This window comes from Nerophis ophidion, linkage group LG01, assembly GCF_033978795.1.
Source record: "Nerophis ophidion isolate RoL-2023_Sa linkage group LG01, RoL_Noph_v1.0, whole genome shotgun sequence".
In the NCBI taxonomy this organism is placed as follows: Eukaryota; Metazoa; Chordata; class Actinopteri; order Syngnathiformes; family Syngnathidae; genus Nerophis; species Nerophis ophidion.
Genome location: NC_084611.1, coordinates 1691223 through 1708454, shown reverse-complemented (window position 1 = coordinate 1708454; position 17232 = coordinate 1691223). Strand labels below are relative to the sequence as shown.

Below are 17232 nucleotides of genomic sequence, written 5' to 3'. Positions count from 1 at the left end.
CATGCAACTATACTGAGTGACCGGAGGCGTGTCCATCACCACACGAGGCAAACTACGACAAAACGCCAGAAGGATGCCAAAAACATTGTAGGAATTTTAAAGAATTTATTTGTAAATGATGGTGGAAAATAAGTATTTGGTCAAGCATTCAAAGCTCTCACTGATGGAAGGAGGTTTTGGCTCCAAATCTCAGGATACATGGCCCCATTCATTCTTTCCTTAACACGGAACAATCGTCCTGTCCCCTTAGCAGAAAAACAGCCCCAAAGCATGATGTTTCCACCACCATGCTTCACAGTAGGTATGGTGTTCTTGGGATGCAACTCAGTATTCTTCTTCCTCCAAACATGACAAGTTGAGTTTATAGCAAAAAGTTCTATTTTGGTTTCATCTGACCACATGACATTCTCCCAATCCTCTGCTGTATCATCCATGTGCTCTCTGGCAAACTTCAGACAGGCCTGGACATGCACTGGCATAAGCAGGGGGACACGTCTGGCACTGCAGGATTTGATTCCCTGTCGGCGTAGTGTGTTACTGATGGTAACCTTTGTTACTTTGGTCCCAGCTATCTGCAGGTCATTCACCAGGTCCCCCCGTGTGGTTCTGGGATTTTTGCTCACCGTTCTCATGATCATTTTGACCCCACGGGATGAGATCTTGCGTGGAGCCCCAGATCGAGGGAGATTATCAGTGGTCTTGTATGTCTTCCATTTTCTGATAATTGCTCCCACAGTTGATTTTTTCACAGCAAGCTGCTTGCCTATTGTAGATTCACTCTTCCCAGTCTGGTGCAGGTCTACAATTATTTTCCTGGTGTCCTTCGACCGCTCTTTGGTCTTGGCCATAGTGGAGTTTGGAGTCTGACTGTTTGAGGCTGTGGACAGGTGTCTTTTATACAGATAACAAGTTCAAACAGGTGCCATTAATACAGGTAACGAGTGGAGGACAGAAGAGCTTCTTAAAGAAGAAGTTACAGGTCTGTGAGAGCCAGAGATCTTACTTCTTTGAAGTCACCAAATACTTATTTTCCACCATCATTTACAAATAAATTCTTTAAAATTCCTACAATGTGAATTCCTGGATTTTGTTTCCACATTCTGTCTCTCACAGTTGAAGTGTACCTATGATGAAAATGACACACCTCTGTCATCCTTTGAAGTGGGAGAACTTGCACAATCGCTGGCTGACTAAATACTTTTCTGCCCCACTGTAGCTTGTTTTAAAATGTCTCTGACAATCTTGCACTTTCTGTTTGGAAATGACATGAATGTTTGTGCCACTGAATAACTGTTTCAGAATTACACTTTTGCTAAATGGACTTAGTTGTGATTTCCCTCTCTGCATGAAAGTTTAAAAGTAGCATATATGAATGCAGTATGAAGAAGAATGTTTGAATGTAGACAAATAGAATCATCATACTGCTGTCATTATATGCATCCAGTGTTCATTCAAGGCTGAGGCAAAATATCCACATATATATTTGTGTATGGTCACATGACCTAAACATATCCACATATATATTTGTGTATGGTCACATGACCTAAACATATACAAACCCCGTTTCCATAGGAGTTGGGAAATGGTGTTAGATGTAAATATAAACAGAATACAATGATTTGCAAATCCTTTTCAAGCCATATTCAGTTGAATATGCTACAAAGACAACATATTTCATGTTCAGACTCATAAACTTTATTGTGTTTTGCAAATAATAATTAACTTAGAATTTCATGGCTGCAACACGTGACAAAGTAGTTGGGAAAGGGCATGTTCACCACTGTGTTACATCACCTTTTCTTTTAACAACACTCAATAAATGTTTGGGAACTGAGGAAACTAATTGTTGAAGCTTTGAAAGTGGAATTCTTTCCCATTCTTGTTTTATGTAGAGCTTCAGTCTTTCAACAGTCCGGGGTCTTCGCTGTCCTATTTTACGCTTCATAATGCACCACACATTTTCTATGGGGGACAGGTCTGGACTGCAGGCGGGCCAGGAAAGTACCCGCATTCTTTTTTTACGAAGCCACGCTGTTGTAACACGTGCTGAATGTGGCTTGGCATTGTCTTGCTGAAATAAGCAGGGGTGTCCATAAAAAAGACGGCGCTTGGATGACAACATATGTTGTTCCAAAACCTGTATGTACCTTTCAGCATTAATGGTGCCTTCACAGATGTGTAAGTTACCCATGCCTTGGGCACTAATACACCCCCATACCATCACACATGTGTAAGTTACCCATGCCTTGGGCACTAATACACCCCCATACCATCACACATGTGTAAGTTACCCATGTCTTGTTCACTAATACACCCCCATACCATCACACATGTGTAAGTTAGTCATGTCTTGGGCACTAATACACCCCCATACCATCACACATGTGTAAGTTACCCATGTCTTGTTCACTAATACACCCCCATACCATCACACATGTGTAAGTTACCCATGTCTTGTTCACTAATACACCCCCATACCATCACACATGTGTAAGTTACCCATGTCTTGTTCACTAATACACCCCCATACCATCACACATGTGTAAGTTACCCATGTCTTGTTCACTAATACACCCCCATACCATCACACATGTGTAAGTTACCCATGTCTTGTTCACTAATACACCCCCATACCATCACACATGTGTAAGTTACCCATGTCTTGTTCACTAATACACCCCCATACCATCACACATGTGTAAGTTACCCATGTCTTGTTCACTAATACACCCCCATACCATCACACATGTGTAAGTTACCCATGTCTTGTTCACTAATACACCCCCATACCATCACACATGTGTAAGTTACCCATGTCTTGTTCACTAATACACCCCCATACCATCACACATGTGTAAGTTACCCATGTCTTGTTCACTAATACACCCCCATACCATCACACATGTGTAAGTTACCCATGTCTTGTTCACTAATACACCCCCATACCATCACACATGTGTAAGTTACCCATGTCTTGGGCACTAATACACCCCCATACCATCACACATGTGTAAGTTACCCATGTCTTGTTCACTAATACACCCCCATACCATCACACATGTGTAAGTTACCCATGTCTTGTTCACTAATACACCCCCATACCATCACACATGTGTAAGTTACCCATGTCTTGGGCACTAATACACCCCCATACCATCACACATGTGTAAGTTACCCATGTCTTGTTCACTAATACACCCCCATACCATCACACATGTGTAAGTTACCCATGTCTTGTTCACTAATACACCCCCATACCATCACACATGTGTAAGTTACCCATGTCTTGTTCACTAATACACCCCCATACCATCACACATGTGTAAGTTACCCATGTCTTGGGCACTAATACACCCCCATACCATCACACATGTGTAAGTTACCCATGTCTTGTTCACTAATACACCCCCATACCATCACACATGTGTAAGTTAGTCATGTCTTGTTCACTAATACACCCCCATACCATCACACATGTGTAAGTTACCCATGCCTTGTTCACTAATACACCCCCATACCATCACACATGTGTAAGTTACCCATGTCTTGTTCACTAATACACCCCCATACCATCACACATGTGTAAGTTACCCATGTCTTGTTCACTAATACACCCCCATACCATCACACATGTGTAAGTTACCCATGTCTTGTTCACTAATACACCCCCATACCATCACACATGTGTAAGTTACCCATGTCTTGTTCACTAATGCACCCCCATACCATCACACATGTGTAAGTTACCCATGTCTTGGGCACTAATACACCCCCATACCATCACACATGTGTAAGTTACCCATGTCTTGTTCACTAATACACCCCCATACCATCACACATGTGTAAGTTACCCATGTCTTGTTCACTAATACACCCCCATACCATCACACATGTGTAAGTTACCCATGTCTTGTTCACTAATGCACCCCCATACCATCACACATGTGTAAGTTACCCATGCCTTGGGCACTAATACACCCCCATACCATCACACATGTGTAAGTTACCCATGTCTTGTTCACTAATACACCCCCATACCATCACACATGTGTAAGTTACCCATGTCTTGTTCACTAATACACCCCCATACCATCACACATGTGTAAGTTACCCATGTCTTGTTCACTAATACACCCCCATACCATCACACATGTGTAAGTTACCCATGCCTTGGCCACTAATGCACCCCCATACCATCACACATGCTGGCTTTTACACTTTGTTTCGATAACAGTCTGGATGGTTCTCTTCCCCTTTGATGTCGAATATTTCCAAAAAACAATTTGAAATGTGGACTCGTCAGACCACAGAACACTTTTCCACTTTGCATCAGTCCATCTTAGATGATCTCAGGCCCAGAGAAGCCAACAGCGTTTCTGGATGTTGTTGATAAATGGCTTTCGCTTTGTATAGTAGAGATTTAACTTGCACTTACAGATGTAGCGACAAACTGTATTTAGTGACAGTGGTTTTATGAAGTGTTACTGAGCCCATGTGGTGATATCCTTTGGCGATTGATGTCGGTTTTTGATACAGTGCCGTCTGAGGGATGGAAGGTCACGGTCATTCAATGTTGGTTTCCGGCCATGCTGCTTACGTGGAGTGATTTCTCCAGATTCTCTGAACCTTTTGATGATATTATGGAGCGTAGATGTTGAAATCCCTAAATTTCTTGCAATGTCACTTTGAGAAATGTTGTTCTTAAACTGTTTGAGTATTTGCTCACACAGTTGTGGACAAAGGGGTGTACCTCGCCCCATCCTTTCTTGTGAAAGACTGATCATTTTTTGGGAAGCTGTTTTTATAGCCAATCATGGCACCCACCTGTTCCCAATTAGCCTGCACACCTGTGGGATGTTGCAAATAAGTGTTTGATGAGCATTCCTCAACTTTATCAGTATTTATTGCCACCTTTCCCAACTTCTTTGTCACGTGTTGCTGGCATCAAATTCTAAAGTTAATGATTATTTGCAAAACAAATAAAGTTTATGAGTTTGAACATGAAATATGTTGTCTTTGTAGCATATTCAACTGAATATGGCTTGAAAAGGATTTGCAAATCATTGTATTCTGTTTATATTTACATCTAACACCATTTCCCAACTCATATGGAAATGGGGTTTGTATATGGTGTATGGTCACATGGCCTAAACATATCCACATATTAAAAAAAGGCCGTGTTGCCCAGCCCTAATATACATATATTAATGAATATATATATATGTATGTATGTATTTATGTATGTGTGGGAAAAATCCCAAGACTACTTCATCTCTGCAGAACTGTTTCATGAGGGGTTCCCTCAATCATGGGGAGATTTTAATGGAAGCATTCACATACAATGGTTTATACATCATCCAGACCTGTCATCCCTCAACAAGCGCAGTGAAATAATTTTAACATGCCGCCACAGACGGAAACACCTCCTAGGTAACACATGAGCCAATCACCACACCCTACACCTGCCTGTACCCACCCACTCTGTGCCCTATATAAACCATTGTATGTGAATGCTTCCATTAAAATCTCCTGATGATTGAGGGAACCCCTCATGAAACACTTCTGTAGAGATGAAGTAGTCTTGTCATTTTTCCCACACATACATATTGCGCTCTACCACGGTATCCAGCACTATTCTCTGGATAATCCAATCAAGTGTGTATATATACATATATGTATGTATATGTATGTATATGTATATGTATGTATGTATGTATGTAAGTATTTGTGTGTCCATGTGTGTCCATGTGTAGAGGCCACAGAGGAAGTGTCCCTGGACAGTCCAGAGAGGGAAGTCCTGCTGTCTGACGGCCCCTCCCCCGCCATCACACCCATCACGCCGCCCAGCTCCATCATCACTCCTCTCATCGGCCACGCCCACGACCACATGTTTACACACTATTCTTTTGATGAGGTACACACACACACACACAGAGGGGTGACATGTTGTGGTTGTGTCAGCAGGTGGAGGTGGAGGGTGGGGGTGAGGTGCAGATCAGTGTGTCGGACCCTGAGAACACACACACACACACACACACACACACACAGAGAGGTGACATGTTGTGGTTGTGTCAGCAGGTGGAGGTGGAGGGTGGGGGTGAGGTGCAGATCAGTGTGTCGGACCCTGAGAACACACACACACACACACACACACACACACACACAGAGAGGTGACATGTTGTGGTTGTGTCAGCAGGTGGAGGTGGAGGGTGGGGGTGAGGTGCAGATCAGTGTGTCGGACCCTGAGAACACACACACACACACACACACACACACACACACACACACACACACACACACAGAGAGGTGACATGTTGTGGTTGTGTCAGCAGGTGGAGGTGGAGGGTGGGGGTGAGGTGCAGATCAGTGTGTCGGACCCTGAGAACACACACACACACACACACACACACACACACACACACAGAGAGGTGACATGTTGTGGTTGTGTCAGCAGGTGGAGGTGGAGGGTGGGGGTGAGGTGCAGATCAGTGTGTCGGACCCTGAGAACACACACACACACACACACACACACACACACACACACACACACACACACACACACAGAGGGGTGACATGTTGTGGTTGTGTCAGCAGGTGGAGGTGGAGGGTGGGGGTGAGGTGCAGATCAGTGTGTCGGACCCTGAGAACACACACACACACACACACACACACACACACACACACACAGAGGGGTGACATGTTGTGGTTGTGTCAGCAGGTGGAGGTGGAGGGTGGGGGTGAGGTGCAGATCAGTGTGTCGGACCCTGAGAACACACACACACACACACACACACACACACAGAGAGGTGACATGTTGTGGTTGTGTCAGCAGGTGGAGGTGGAGGGTGGGGGTGAGGTGCAGATCAGTGTGTCGGACCCTGAGAACACACACACACACACACACACACACACACACACAGAGAGGTGACATGTTGTGGTTGTGTCAGCAGGTGGAGGTGGAGGGTGGGGGTGAGGTGCAGATCAGTGTGTCGGACCCTGAGAAAGTGGGTGAGTGAAGTCCTGACATGCAAAGTCTGTTCCGGGGTCAAAGTGTGTCCGTCCTGAGCGTGTCATGTGACTTGTGTCGCCAGGTGACGGCATGAACGCCTACATGGCCTACAAGGTCACCACCAAGGTTAGTGCTTGACCTTTCACCCCCCCACCACTGTAATGTGACCTCTGACCTCTGGGGCGGCGCCACAGACGTCCTCGTCTCTTTTCAGACTGGGCGAGTTCTCTGTCCGGCGGCGTTTCAGCGACTTCCTGGGCCTGCACGGCAAGCTGGCGTCCAAGTACCTCCACGTGGGCTGCATCGTGCCGCCCGCGCCGGAGAAGAGCATTGTGGGTAAGTTGTCGCGGGCGCCACACGCACCCTCCATAACCAGCGTGGCGCCGTCCCCCCAGGGATGACCAAGGTGAAGGTGGGCAAGGAGGACCAGTCGTCCAACGACTTCGTGGAGAAGCGGCGCTTGGCGTTGGAGAGGTACGTGCTCGGTTGCCATGGCGACCCCCTCTGACGGCCTTGTCGGCGCGCAGGTACCTGATGAGGACGGCGCAGCACCCTGTCCTCATCAAGGACCCGGACCTCCTGCAGTTCCTGGAAAGTTCCGAGGTAAACCTTTCACCTCTCCTCTTGTCCTCCAGGGGGACAGGGGGCGTGGCCAGCGAAATAAATGGGGGTCTGTCAGCGACTTAACAGATGAATTGTGGGACGCCTGAGCGAGCGCGGCGGTCCGTCCGCTCCACTTAATGAAACACAACCAGGAGGGGGGGTCTTAAATGAACAACCCCCCCTGCCTTCGTTTAGCGCGGACCCCCGAGACCGGACCACCGGCGCTCCGGATAAATGAGTTTGCAGGGGGCGGGGCCAAGTAAACTTTGAACACAATGAAGAAAAATGAGCTTGTCTCACGCAGACGGACGCTGGCTGGCGTCTCATCGGGAAGGCGGACCACGGGCCAATCACGGGGGGCGGGGGGGTGAAGGAAACTGCTAATTGTATGAAAAGAAGCCCACTCCTCCACTGGGGGGCACTGTGACCATATGTGTGTGTGTGTGTGTGTGTGTGTGTGTGTGTGTCCAGCTGCCACGCGCCGTCAGCACGCAGGCACTCAGCGGCGCCGGCCTCCTCCGAATGGTCAACAAAGCTGCCGACGCCGTCAACAAGATGACCATCAAGATGAACGAGTCGGACGCCGTGAGTGGACCGGGGGGCGGGGCTTAACATTAGCTTCATTATTGTGATACGTGTGTGTGTGTGTGTGTGTGTGTGACAGTGGTTTGAGGAGAAGCAGCAACATTTTGAGAATCTGGAGGTCCAGCTGAGGAAACTTCACGCCAGCGTGGAGTCGCTGGTTTGTCACAGGAAAGGTGCGTCCTCAGATTGTCATGGCGGGCACACAAGTACCCCTATGTCGCCGCTACATAAGCCACACCCACTACATTTCACAATAATTGCTTTCCCATATACTAGTCAGCACCCCCCCCCCATTGCGACCCCAAAAGGGACAAGCTGTAGAAAATGTATGGCTAGCTGCATCAATCTGTAAGTGGCAGATATATATACCGAGTTATTTACACAGAAATATTTATTTACATACCATCATTGTTTACAAATGGTGTCTGCAATACGGCAGTAAAACGGCCGATCAAACAAAACAGAAGTCATGGTCCCACTAGCTGCGCAAGCTAGCTCTCCAATCAGCTAAACAGACTCAATAACTCCACGCTGATGTTTTGGTGACTTAACAAAAGTGAACCAATACAAAAATAATGCCAGTATATGTTAGTAATACTAACACAGACACTCCTAAAGGAGTTAGCATATTAGCTCCTGCTAACGAGGCTAGCGGCATGACATTGCAATAGCAGGTACAAATATGCATGCAAACATTCCTCCAGACATCACACATGGACACTTTAGGAAGTAAGAATTGTTGTAGTTATATTGTAAAACTTACACACGTGTGGAGGGATCTTTCAGTAGAATCATTAGGACAGTTTTACTTCCAGTCCAAGGCGTTTAAAGAGGAAATGCACTTTCCTCCCGCTACACTTGCACACACACATCAGAGTCCTTGGTACAGGCCAACACACACACAACTAGACTCTTATGTCCTCAGAGTTGTCAGTCAACACGGCGCAGTTTGCCAAGTCGACGGCCATGTTGGGCAACAGCGAGGACCACACGGCGCTGTCCCGTGCTCTGTCGCAGCTGGCGGAGGTGGAGGAGAAGATGGAGCAGCAGCACCACCAGCAGGCCCACGCCGACTTCTACTTCCTGTCTGAACTGCTGGGCGACTACGTGCGCCTGCTCGCCGCCGTCAAGGTGCCACGCCGCCCTCACACGCCCTCACACTGACTGATAGCAGGTGTTAACTATGTGCGCGCGCAGGCTGTGTTTGAGCAGCGTGTGAAGACCTGGCACAGGTGGCAGGACAACCAAGTCCTGCTGCAGAAGAAGAGAGAGGCCGAAGTCAAACTGCACTTCTCCAACAAAGTGCAGCCCGCCAAAGACCACATCAAGGAGGTAGGACTGATTGGCAGCAGCTCGTTAGTGCTACAGGAAGTAAAGGAAGTCATTAGTGCTACAGGAAGTAAAGGAAGTCATTAGTTGTACAGGAAGTAAAGGAAGTCACTAGTGCTACAGGAAGTAAAGGAAGTCATTAGTTGTACAGGAAGTAAAGGAAGTCATTAGTTGTACAGGAAGTAAAGGAAGTCATTAGTTGTACAGGAAGTAAAGGAAGTCATTAGTTGTACAGGAAGTAAAGGAAGTCATTAGTGCTACAAGAAGTAAAGGAAGTCATTAGTGCTACAAGAAGTAAAAGAAGTCAGTGGTACAGGAAGTAAAGGAAGTCAGTGGTACAGGAAGTAAAGTGTGTCATTAGTGGTACAGGAAGTAAAGTGTGTCATTAGTGGTACAGGAAGTAAAGTGTGTCATTAGTGGTACAGGAAGTAAAGTGTGTCATTAGTGGTACAGGAAGTAAAGTGTGTCATTAGTGGTACAGGAAGTAAAGTGTGTCATTAGTGGTACAGGAAGTAAAGTGTGTCATTAGTGGTACAGGAAGTAAGAGGTGTGTCATTAGTGGTACAGGAAGTAAAGTGTGTCATTAGTGGTACAGGAAGTAAAGTGTGTCATTAGTGGTACAGGAAGTAAAGTGTGTCATTAGTGGTACAGGAAGTAAAGTGTGTCGTTAGTGGTACAGGAAGTAAAGTGTGTCATTAGTGGTACAGGAAGTAAGAGGTGTGTCGTTAGTGGTATAGGAAGTAAAGTGTGTCGTTAGTGGTACAGGAAGTAAGAGGTGTGTCGTTAGTGGTATAGGAAGTAAAGTGTGTCGTTAGTGGTACAGGAAGTAAAGTGTGTCGTTAGTGGTACAGGAAGTAAAGTGTGTCATTAGTGGTACAGGAAGTAAAGTGTGTCATTAGTGGTACAGGAAGTAAAGTGTGTCATTAGTGGTACAGGAAGTAAAGTGTGTCATTAGTGGTACAGGAAGTAAAGTGTGTCATTAGTGGTACAGGAAGTAAAGTGTGTCATTAGTGGTACAGGAAGTAAAGTGTGTCATTAGTGGTACAGGAAGTAAAGTGTGTCGTTAGTGGTACAGGAAGTAAAGTGTGTCATGAGTGGTACAGGAAGTAAGAGGTGTGTCGTTAGTGGTATAGGAAGTAAAGTGTGTCGTTAGTGGTACAGGAAGTAAAGTGTGTCGTTAGTGGTACAGGAAGTAAAGTGTGTCATTAGTGGTACAGGAAGTAAGAGGTGTGTCATTAGTGGTACAGGAAGTAAGAGGTGTGTCATTAGTGGTACAGGAAGTAAGAGGTGTGTCATTAGTGGTACAGGAAGTAAGAGGTGTGTCATTAGTGGTACAGGAAGTAAGAGGTGTGTCATTAGTGGTACAGGAAGTAAGAGGTGTGTCATTAGTGGTACAGGAAGTAAGAGGTGTGTCATTAGTGGTACAGGAAGTAAGAGGTGTGTCATTAGTGGTACAGGAAGTAAGAGGTGTGTCATTAGTGGTACAGGAAGTAAGAGGTGTGTCATTAGTGGTACAGGAAGTAAGAGGTGTGTCATTAGTGGTACAGGAAGTAAGAGGTGTGTCCAGGCACTCAGCAGCTCACTCAAGTGGAAACATTTCACTTTGCAGCTGAAGAATTTTGTGGAGGCAAGAAAAAGAAAAATACTTGTATTAGTCCGTCAGCACACAAATTCAACTTCCTAGCTGTCACTCACACACACACACACACACACACACACACACACACACAGACTGTCAGCGAGGTGGGGGGTCCACTGTTAGCGTGGACAAGCTGTCGGGGTTCTCACAAGTCAACATTTGTCAGTAGAGTTACAACACCCTTTTATTTCTTTGGAGCGCCTGTCACTCACACACACACACACTCACTCACACACACACACACACATGCACACTCACTCACACTCACACACACACACTCACTCACACACATGCACACTCACTCACACTCACACATGCACACGCACACTCACACACACACGCACACAGACACACACACACATACACTGTCATCAGTGTCTCCCCTTGTTAAAAAAAAGAGTTGTGATTAATTCTGTTAATCATTGACTTGATCAGACATATTTCTGTGAATATTTGACTGAGGCGTCATGTGACTATTGTTGTTATTTATTTGATGTTGATCACAGTCATGTGACTATTGTTGTTATTTATTTGATGTTGATCACAGTCATGTGACTATTGTTGTTATTTATTTGATGTTGATCACAGTCATGTGACTATTGTTGTTATTTATTTGATGTTGATCACAGTCATGTGACTATTGTTGTTATTTATTTGATGTTGATCACAGTCATGTGACTATTGTTGTTATTTATTTGATGTTGATCACAGGAGGAGGGAGGATAAAAACAACTTTATTAGAAAAGAAAACTACAAACCCCGTTTCCATAAGAGTTGGGAAATGGTGTTAGATGTAAATATAAACAGAATACAATGATTTGCAAATCCTTTTCAAGCCATATTCAGTTGAATATGCTACAAAGACAACATATTTCATGTTCAAACTCATAAACATTTTTTTGTTGTTGCAATTAATCATTAACTTTAGAATTTGATGCCAGCAACATGTGACAAAGAAGTAGGGAAAGGTGGCAATAAATACTGATAAAGTTGAGGAATGCTCATCAAACACTTATTTGGAACATCACACAGGTGTGCAGGCTAATTGGGAACAGGTGGGTGCCATGATTGGCTATAAAAGCAGCTTCTGTGAAATTCTAAATAATTCACAAACCAGGATGGGGTGAGGGTCACTACTTTGTAAGCAAATTGTCAAACAGTTTTAGAACAACATTTCTCAACGAGCTATTGCAAGGAATTTAGGGATTTTACCATCTACGCTCCGTAAAAATCATCAAAAGGTTCAGAGAATCTGGAGAAATCACTGCACGTAAGCGATGATATTACGAACTTTTGATCCCTCTGGCGGTACTGCATCAAAAACCAACATCAGTGTGTAAAGGATATCACCACATGGGCTCAGGAACACTTCATAAAACCACTGTCAGTAACTACAGTTGGTCGCTACATCTGTAAGTGCAAGTTAAAACTCTACTATGCAAAGCAAAACCCATTTATCAACAACACCCAGGAACGCCGCCGGCTTCACTGGGCCCGAGATCATCTAAGATGGACTGATGCAAAGTGGAAAAGTGTTCTGTGGTCTGACGAGTCCACATTTCAAATTATATTTGGAAACAGAAGACGTGGTGTCCTCCAGAACAAAGAGGAAAATAACCATTCGGATTGTTATAGGTGCAAAGTGTAAAAGTCAGCATCTGTGATGGTATGGGGGTGTATTAGTGCCCAAGGCATGGGTAACTTACACATGTGTGATGGTATGGGGGTGTATTAGTGAACAAGACATGGGTAACTTACACATGTGTGATGGTATGGGGGTGTATTAGTGAACAAGACATGGGTAACTTACACATGTGTGATGGTATGGGGGTGTATTAGTGCCCAAGGCATGGGTAACTTACACATGTGTGATGGTATGGGGGTGTATTAGTGAACAAGACATGGGTAACTTACACATGTGTGATGGTATGGGGGTGTATTAGTGAACAAGACATGACTAACTTACACATGTGTGATGGTATGGGGGTGTATTAGTGCCCAAGGCATGGGTAACTTACACATGTGTGATGGTATGGGGGTGTATTAGTGCCCAAGGCATGGGTAACTTACACATGTGTGATGGTATGGGGGTGTATTAGTGAACAAGGCATGGGTAACTTACACATGTGTGATGGTATGGGGGTGTATTAGTGCCCAAGACATGGGTAACTTACACATGTGTGATGGTATGGGGGTGTATTAGTGAACAAGACATGGGTAACTTACACATGTGTGATGGTATGGGGGTGTATTAGTGCCCAAGGCATGGGTAACTTACACATGTGTGATGGTATGGGGGTGTATTAGTGAACAAGGCATGGGTAACTTACACATGTGTGATGGTATGGGGGTGTATTAGTGCCCAAGACATGGGTAACTTACACATGTGTGATGGTATGGGGGTGTATTAGTGAACAAGACATGGGTAACTTACACATGTGTGATGGTATGGGTGTGTATTAGTGAACAAGACATGGGTAACTTACACATGTGTGATGGTATGGGGGTGTATTAGTGAACAAGACATGGGTAACTTACACATGTGTGATGGTATGGGGGTGTATTAGTGCCCAAGACATGACTAACTTACACATGTGTGATGGTATGGGGGTGTATTAGTGCCCAAGGCATGGGTAACTTACACATGTGTGATGGTATGGGGGTGTATTAGTGCCCAAGGCATGGGTAACCTACACATCTGTGAAGGCACCATTAATGCTGAAAGGTACATACAGCTTTTGGAGCAACATATGTTGTCATCCAAGAAACGTTATCATGGCCGCCCCTGCTTATTTCAGCAGGACAATGCCAAGTCACTTGTTACAACAGCGTGGCTTCATAGTAAAAGAGTGTGGGTACTTTCCTGGCCCGCCTGCAGTCCAGACCTGTCTCCAATGGAAAATGTGTGAAGTGTAAAATAGGACAGCGGAGACCCCGGACTGTTGAAGGACTGAAGCTCTACATAAAACAAGAATGGGAAAGAATTCCACTTTCAAAGCTTCAACAATTAGTTTCCTCAGTTCCCAAACGTTTATTGAGTGTTGTTAAAAGAAAAGGTGATGTAACACAGTGGTGAACATGCCCTTTCCCAACTACTTTGGCACGTGTTGCAGCCATGAAATTCCAAGTTAATGATTATTTGCAAAAAATAAAAAGTTTATGAGTTTGAACATGAAATATGTTGTATTTGTAGCATATTCAACTGAATATGGCTTGAATTTGATTTGCAAATCATTGTATTCTGTTTATATTTACATCTAACACCATTTCCCAACTCCTATGGAAACAGGGTTTGTAGATAAGCAAGCCAGAAAAGAAAAAGAATAAAGAAACACTAAGGGCAGCGTGAGTTTGGAAAGGCTAGTGTGAAGAGATGAGTTTTTAGGGTGGTTTTGAAGGTAGAGAGGGAGGGGGCATCTCTGATGTGCTGGGGAGGGGTCGGCCACAGAGAAGGTCCTGTCGCCCCAGGTTCTGCTCCTGGTCTTGGGGACCTCCAGGAGGCCGGCATCACTAGACCTGAGGGCAGGGGAGGGGACATGTGTCAGGAGGAGGTCAGAGAGGTAGTGGAGCCAGGTTAAGGAGGGTCTTGGAGGTGCTGGGGAGGACTTTAAAGGTGATTCTGTATTTGACAGGCAGCCAGTGGAGGTCATGAAGGACAGGTGTGATGTGCTCTCCTGAGCAGGCAGCGCACTTGTGGACATATTGCAGTTTATTGAGGGTTTTGCAGGTGATGCTGTTGCAGTAGTCTGGCCGGGATGAGATGAAGGTGTGATGAGTGTTTGGGCAGCAGAAGATGTGAGGGGGGGGGGGGGGGGGGGGGGGGGGGGGGCGGAGAAGGCCAATGTTTGTGAGGTGGAAGAATGCAGTGTTGGTGATGTGGTGGACCTGGGGGAGAATGACAGGGTAGGCTCAAAATGACACCCAGGTGGGTGCAGGTAGTGACAAGGGAGCCGTGGATGTTTAATGAAAAGTCCTGAGTGGAGCAAGTGAGGCCAATGATGATTGTTTCAGATTTGTTGTAGTTGAGTGTTAGAAAGTTTTTTTGCATCCAGGTTTTGATGTCTGTGAGGCAGGTGGTGAGGGTGGAGTGGTGGTGGTCCTGGTGGTCCTGGTATAGTTGTGTGTCGTCCTGGTGGTCCTGGTGGTCCTGGTGGTCCTGGTATAGTTGTGTGTCGTCCTGGTGATCCTGGTGGTCCTGCTGGTCCTGGTGGTCCTGGTGGTCCTGGTGGTCCTGGTGGTCCTGGTGGTCCTGGTGGTCCTGGTGGTCCTGGTGGTCCTGCTGGTCCTGGTGGTCCTGGTGGTCCTGGTATAGTTGTGTGTCGTCCTGGTGATCCTGGTGGTCCTGCTGGTCCTGGTGGTCCTGGTGGTCCTGGTGGTCCTGGTGGTCCTGGTGGTCCTGCTGGTCCTGGTGGTCCTGGTGGTCCTGGTGGTCCTGGTATAGTTGTGTGTCGTCGGCATAGCAGTGACATTGAAGGCGGTGGTGGCGGATGATCTGACCGAGAGAAAGGATATTTGAGAGTTGAGCCACACTGGCCCCTGGGGGCCACACATCTACAAGACATTCATTCCTGCTAAATAACATTTCATGTCATTTATTTGAATTTGATGGAATTGGGGCTTCAATCACCAAAGTCATTCCTGAGCGCGGCCACTGCTGCCGCTCACTACTCCCCTCACTTCCCAGGGGGTGGAACATCACGGGGATGGGTCTAATGCAGAGGACACATTTCACCACACTTAGTGTGTGTGCGACTATCAGTGGTACTTTAACTTAACTGTGTGTGTGTATATATATGTATATGTATATGTGTATATATATATATATATATATATATACATATATATGCATGAATATATATACATATATATGTATGTATACATATATATATACATACATATATATGTATGAATATATATACATATATGTATGAATATATATATACATACATATATGTATATATGTATGTATATATAGATATATATATATGTATATATATATATGTATGTATATATATATGTATATATATATATATATGTATGTGTGTGTGTGTGTGGTTGTCTGTCTGTCTGTGTTGGCCCCGCGGTGAGGTAGAAACTTGTCCAGGGTGTACCCCGCCTTCCGCCCTATTGTAGCTCAGATAGGCACCAGCGTCCCCCGCAACACTAAAGAGGGAATAAGCGGTAGAAAATGGATGGATATGTATATATATATATATATATATATGTATATATATATATATATATGTATACATACATTAATGATTTTTATATATAAAGAAATATTTGTCATGTTTTTTTATACATTTGACTAAATATTGCCATCCTGCTTTTTTTTTTTTTTTTTTGCTTTTAGTGATTGTTGTATTAATACATATTTCCCATCATGCCTTCTGCTCCAGGAGATACAAGAGGTAGGCCTTCATCATCGTCATCATCATCATGTTGACCTTATTTCATGGCACCAAACTAAATATTTGTTTACTTGTTTACTGCTTGTTAACTACATTCATCTAGTTGTTTACTGCTTGTTAACTACATTCATCTAGTTGTTTACTGCTTGTTAACTACATTCATCTAGTTGTTTACTGCTTGTTAACTACATTCATCTAGTTGTTTACTGCTTGTTAACTACATTCATCTAGTTGTTTACTGCTTGTTAACTACATTCATCTAGTTGTTTACTGCTTGTTAACTACATTCATCTAGTTGTTTACTGCTTGTTAACTACATTCATCTAGTTGTTTACTGCTTGTTAACTACATTCATCTAGTTGTTTACTGCTTGTTAACTACATTCATCTAGTTGTTTACTGCTTGTTAACTACATTCATCTAGTTGTTTACTGCTTGTTAACTACATTCATCTAGTTGTTTACTGCTTGTTAACTACATTCATCTAGTTGTTTACTGCTTGTTAACTGCATTCATCTAGTTGTTTACTGCTTGTTAACTACATTCATCTAGTTGTTTACTGCTTGTTAACTACATTCATCTAGTTGTTTACTGCTTGTTAACTACATTCATCTAGTTGTTTACTGCTTGTTAACTACATTCATCTAGTTGTTTACT

The 17232-nt window shown here is 44.5% G+C and overlaps 1 protein-coding gene across 2 annotated transcripts in view; it reads left to right on the top strand.

Annotated features, from left to right (window-relative positions):
• snx2 (sorting nexin 2) overlaps positions 1 to 17232 on the top strand; it is a 39735-nt gene that overhangs the window by 3976 nt on the left and 18527 nt on the right. The window contains exons 3-12 of one of the 2 annotated variants that reach the window (XM_061889069.1): positions 5754 to 5914; positions 6951 to 7008; positions 7092 to 7135; positions 7204 to 7345; positions 7405 to 7483; positions 7537 to 7612; positions 8084 to 8197; positions 8277 to 8370; positions 9123 to 9328; positions 9395 to 9529. In XM_061889069.1, the coding sequence (XP_061745053.1) occupies positions 5754 to 5914; positions 6951 to 7008; positions 7092 to 7135; positions 7204 to 7345; positions 7405 to 7483; positions 7537 to 7612; positions 8084 to 8197; positions 8277 to 8370; positions 9123 to 9328; positions 9395 to 9529 (1109 nt within the window). Of the gene's footprint in view, positions 1 to 5753; positions 5915 to 6947; positions 7009 to 7091; positions 7136 to 7203; positions 7346 to 7404; positions 7484 to 7536; positions 7613 to 8083; positions 8198 to 8276; positions 8371 to 9122; positions 9329 to 9394; positions 9530 to 17232 lie in introns of both variants that reach the window. The other variant, XM_061888980.1, reaches the window with a different exon arrangement.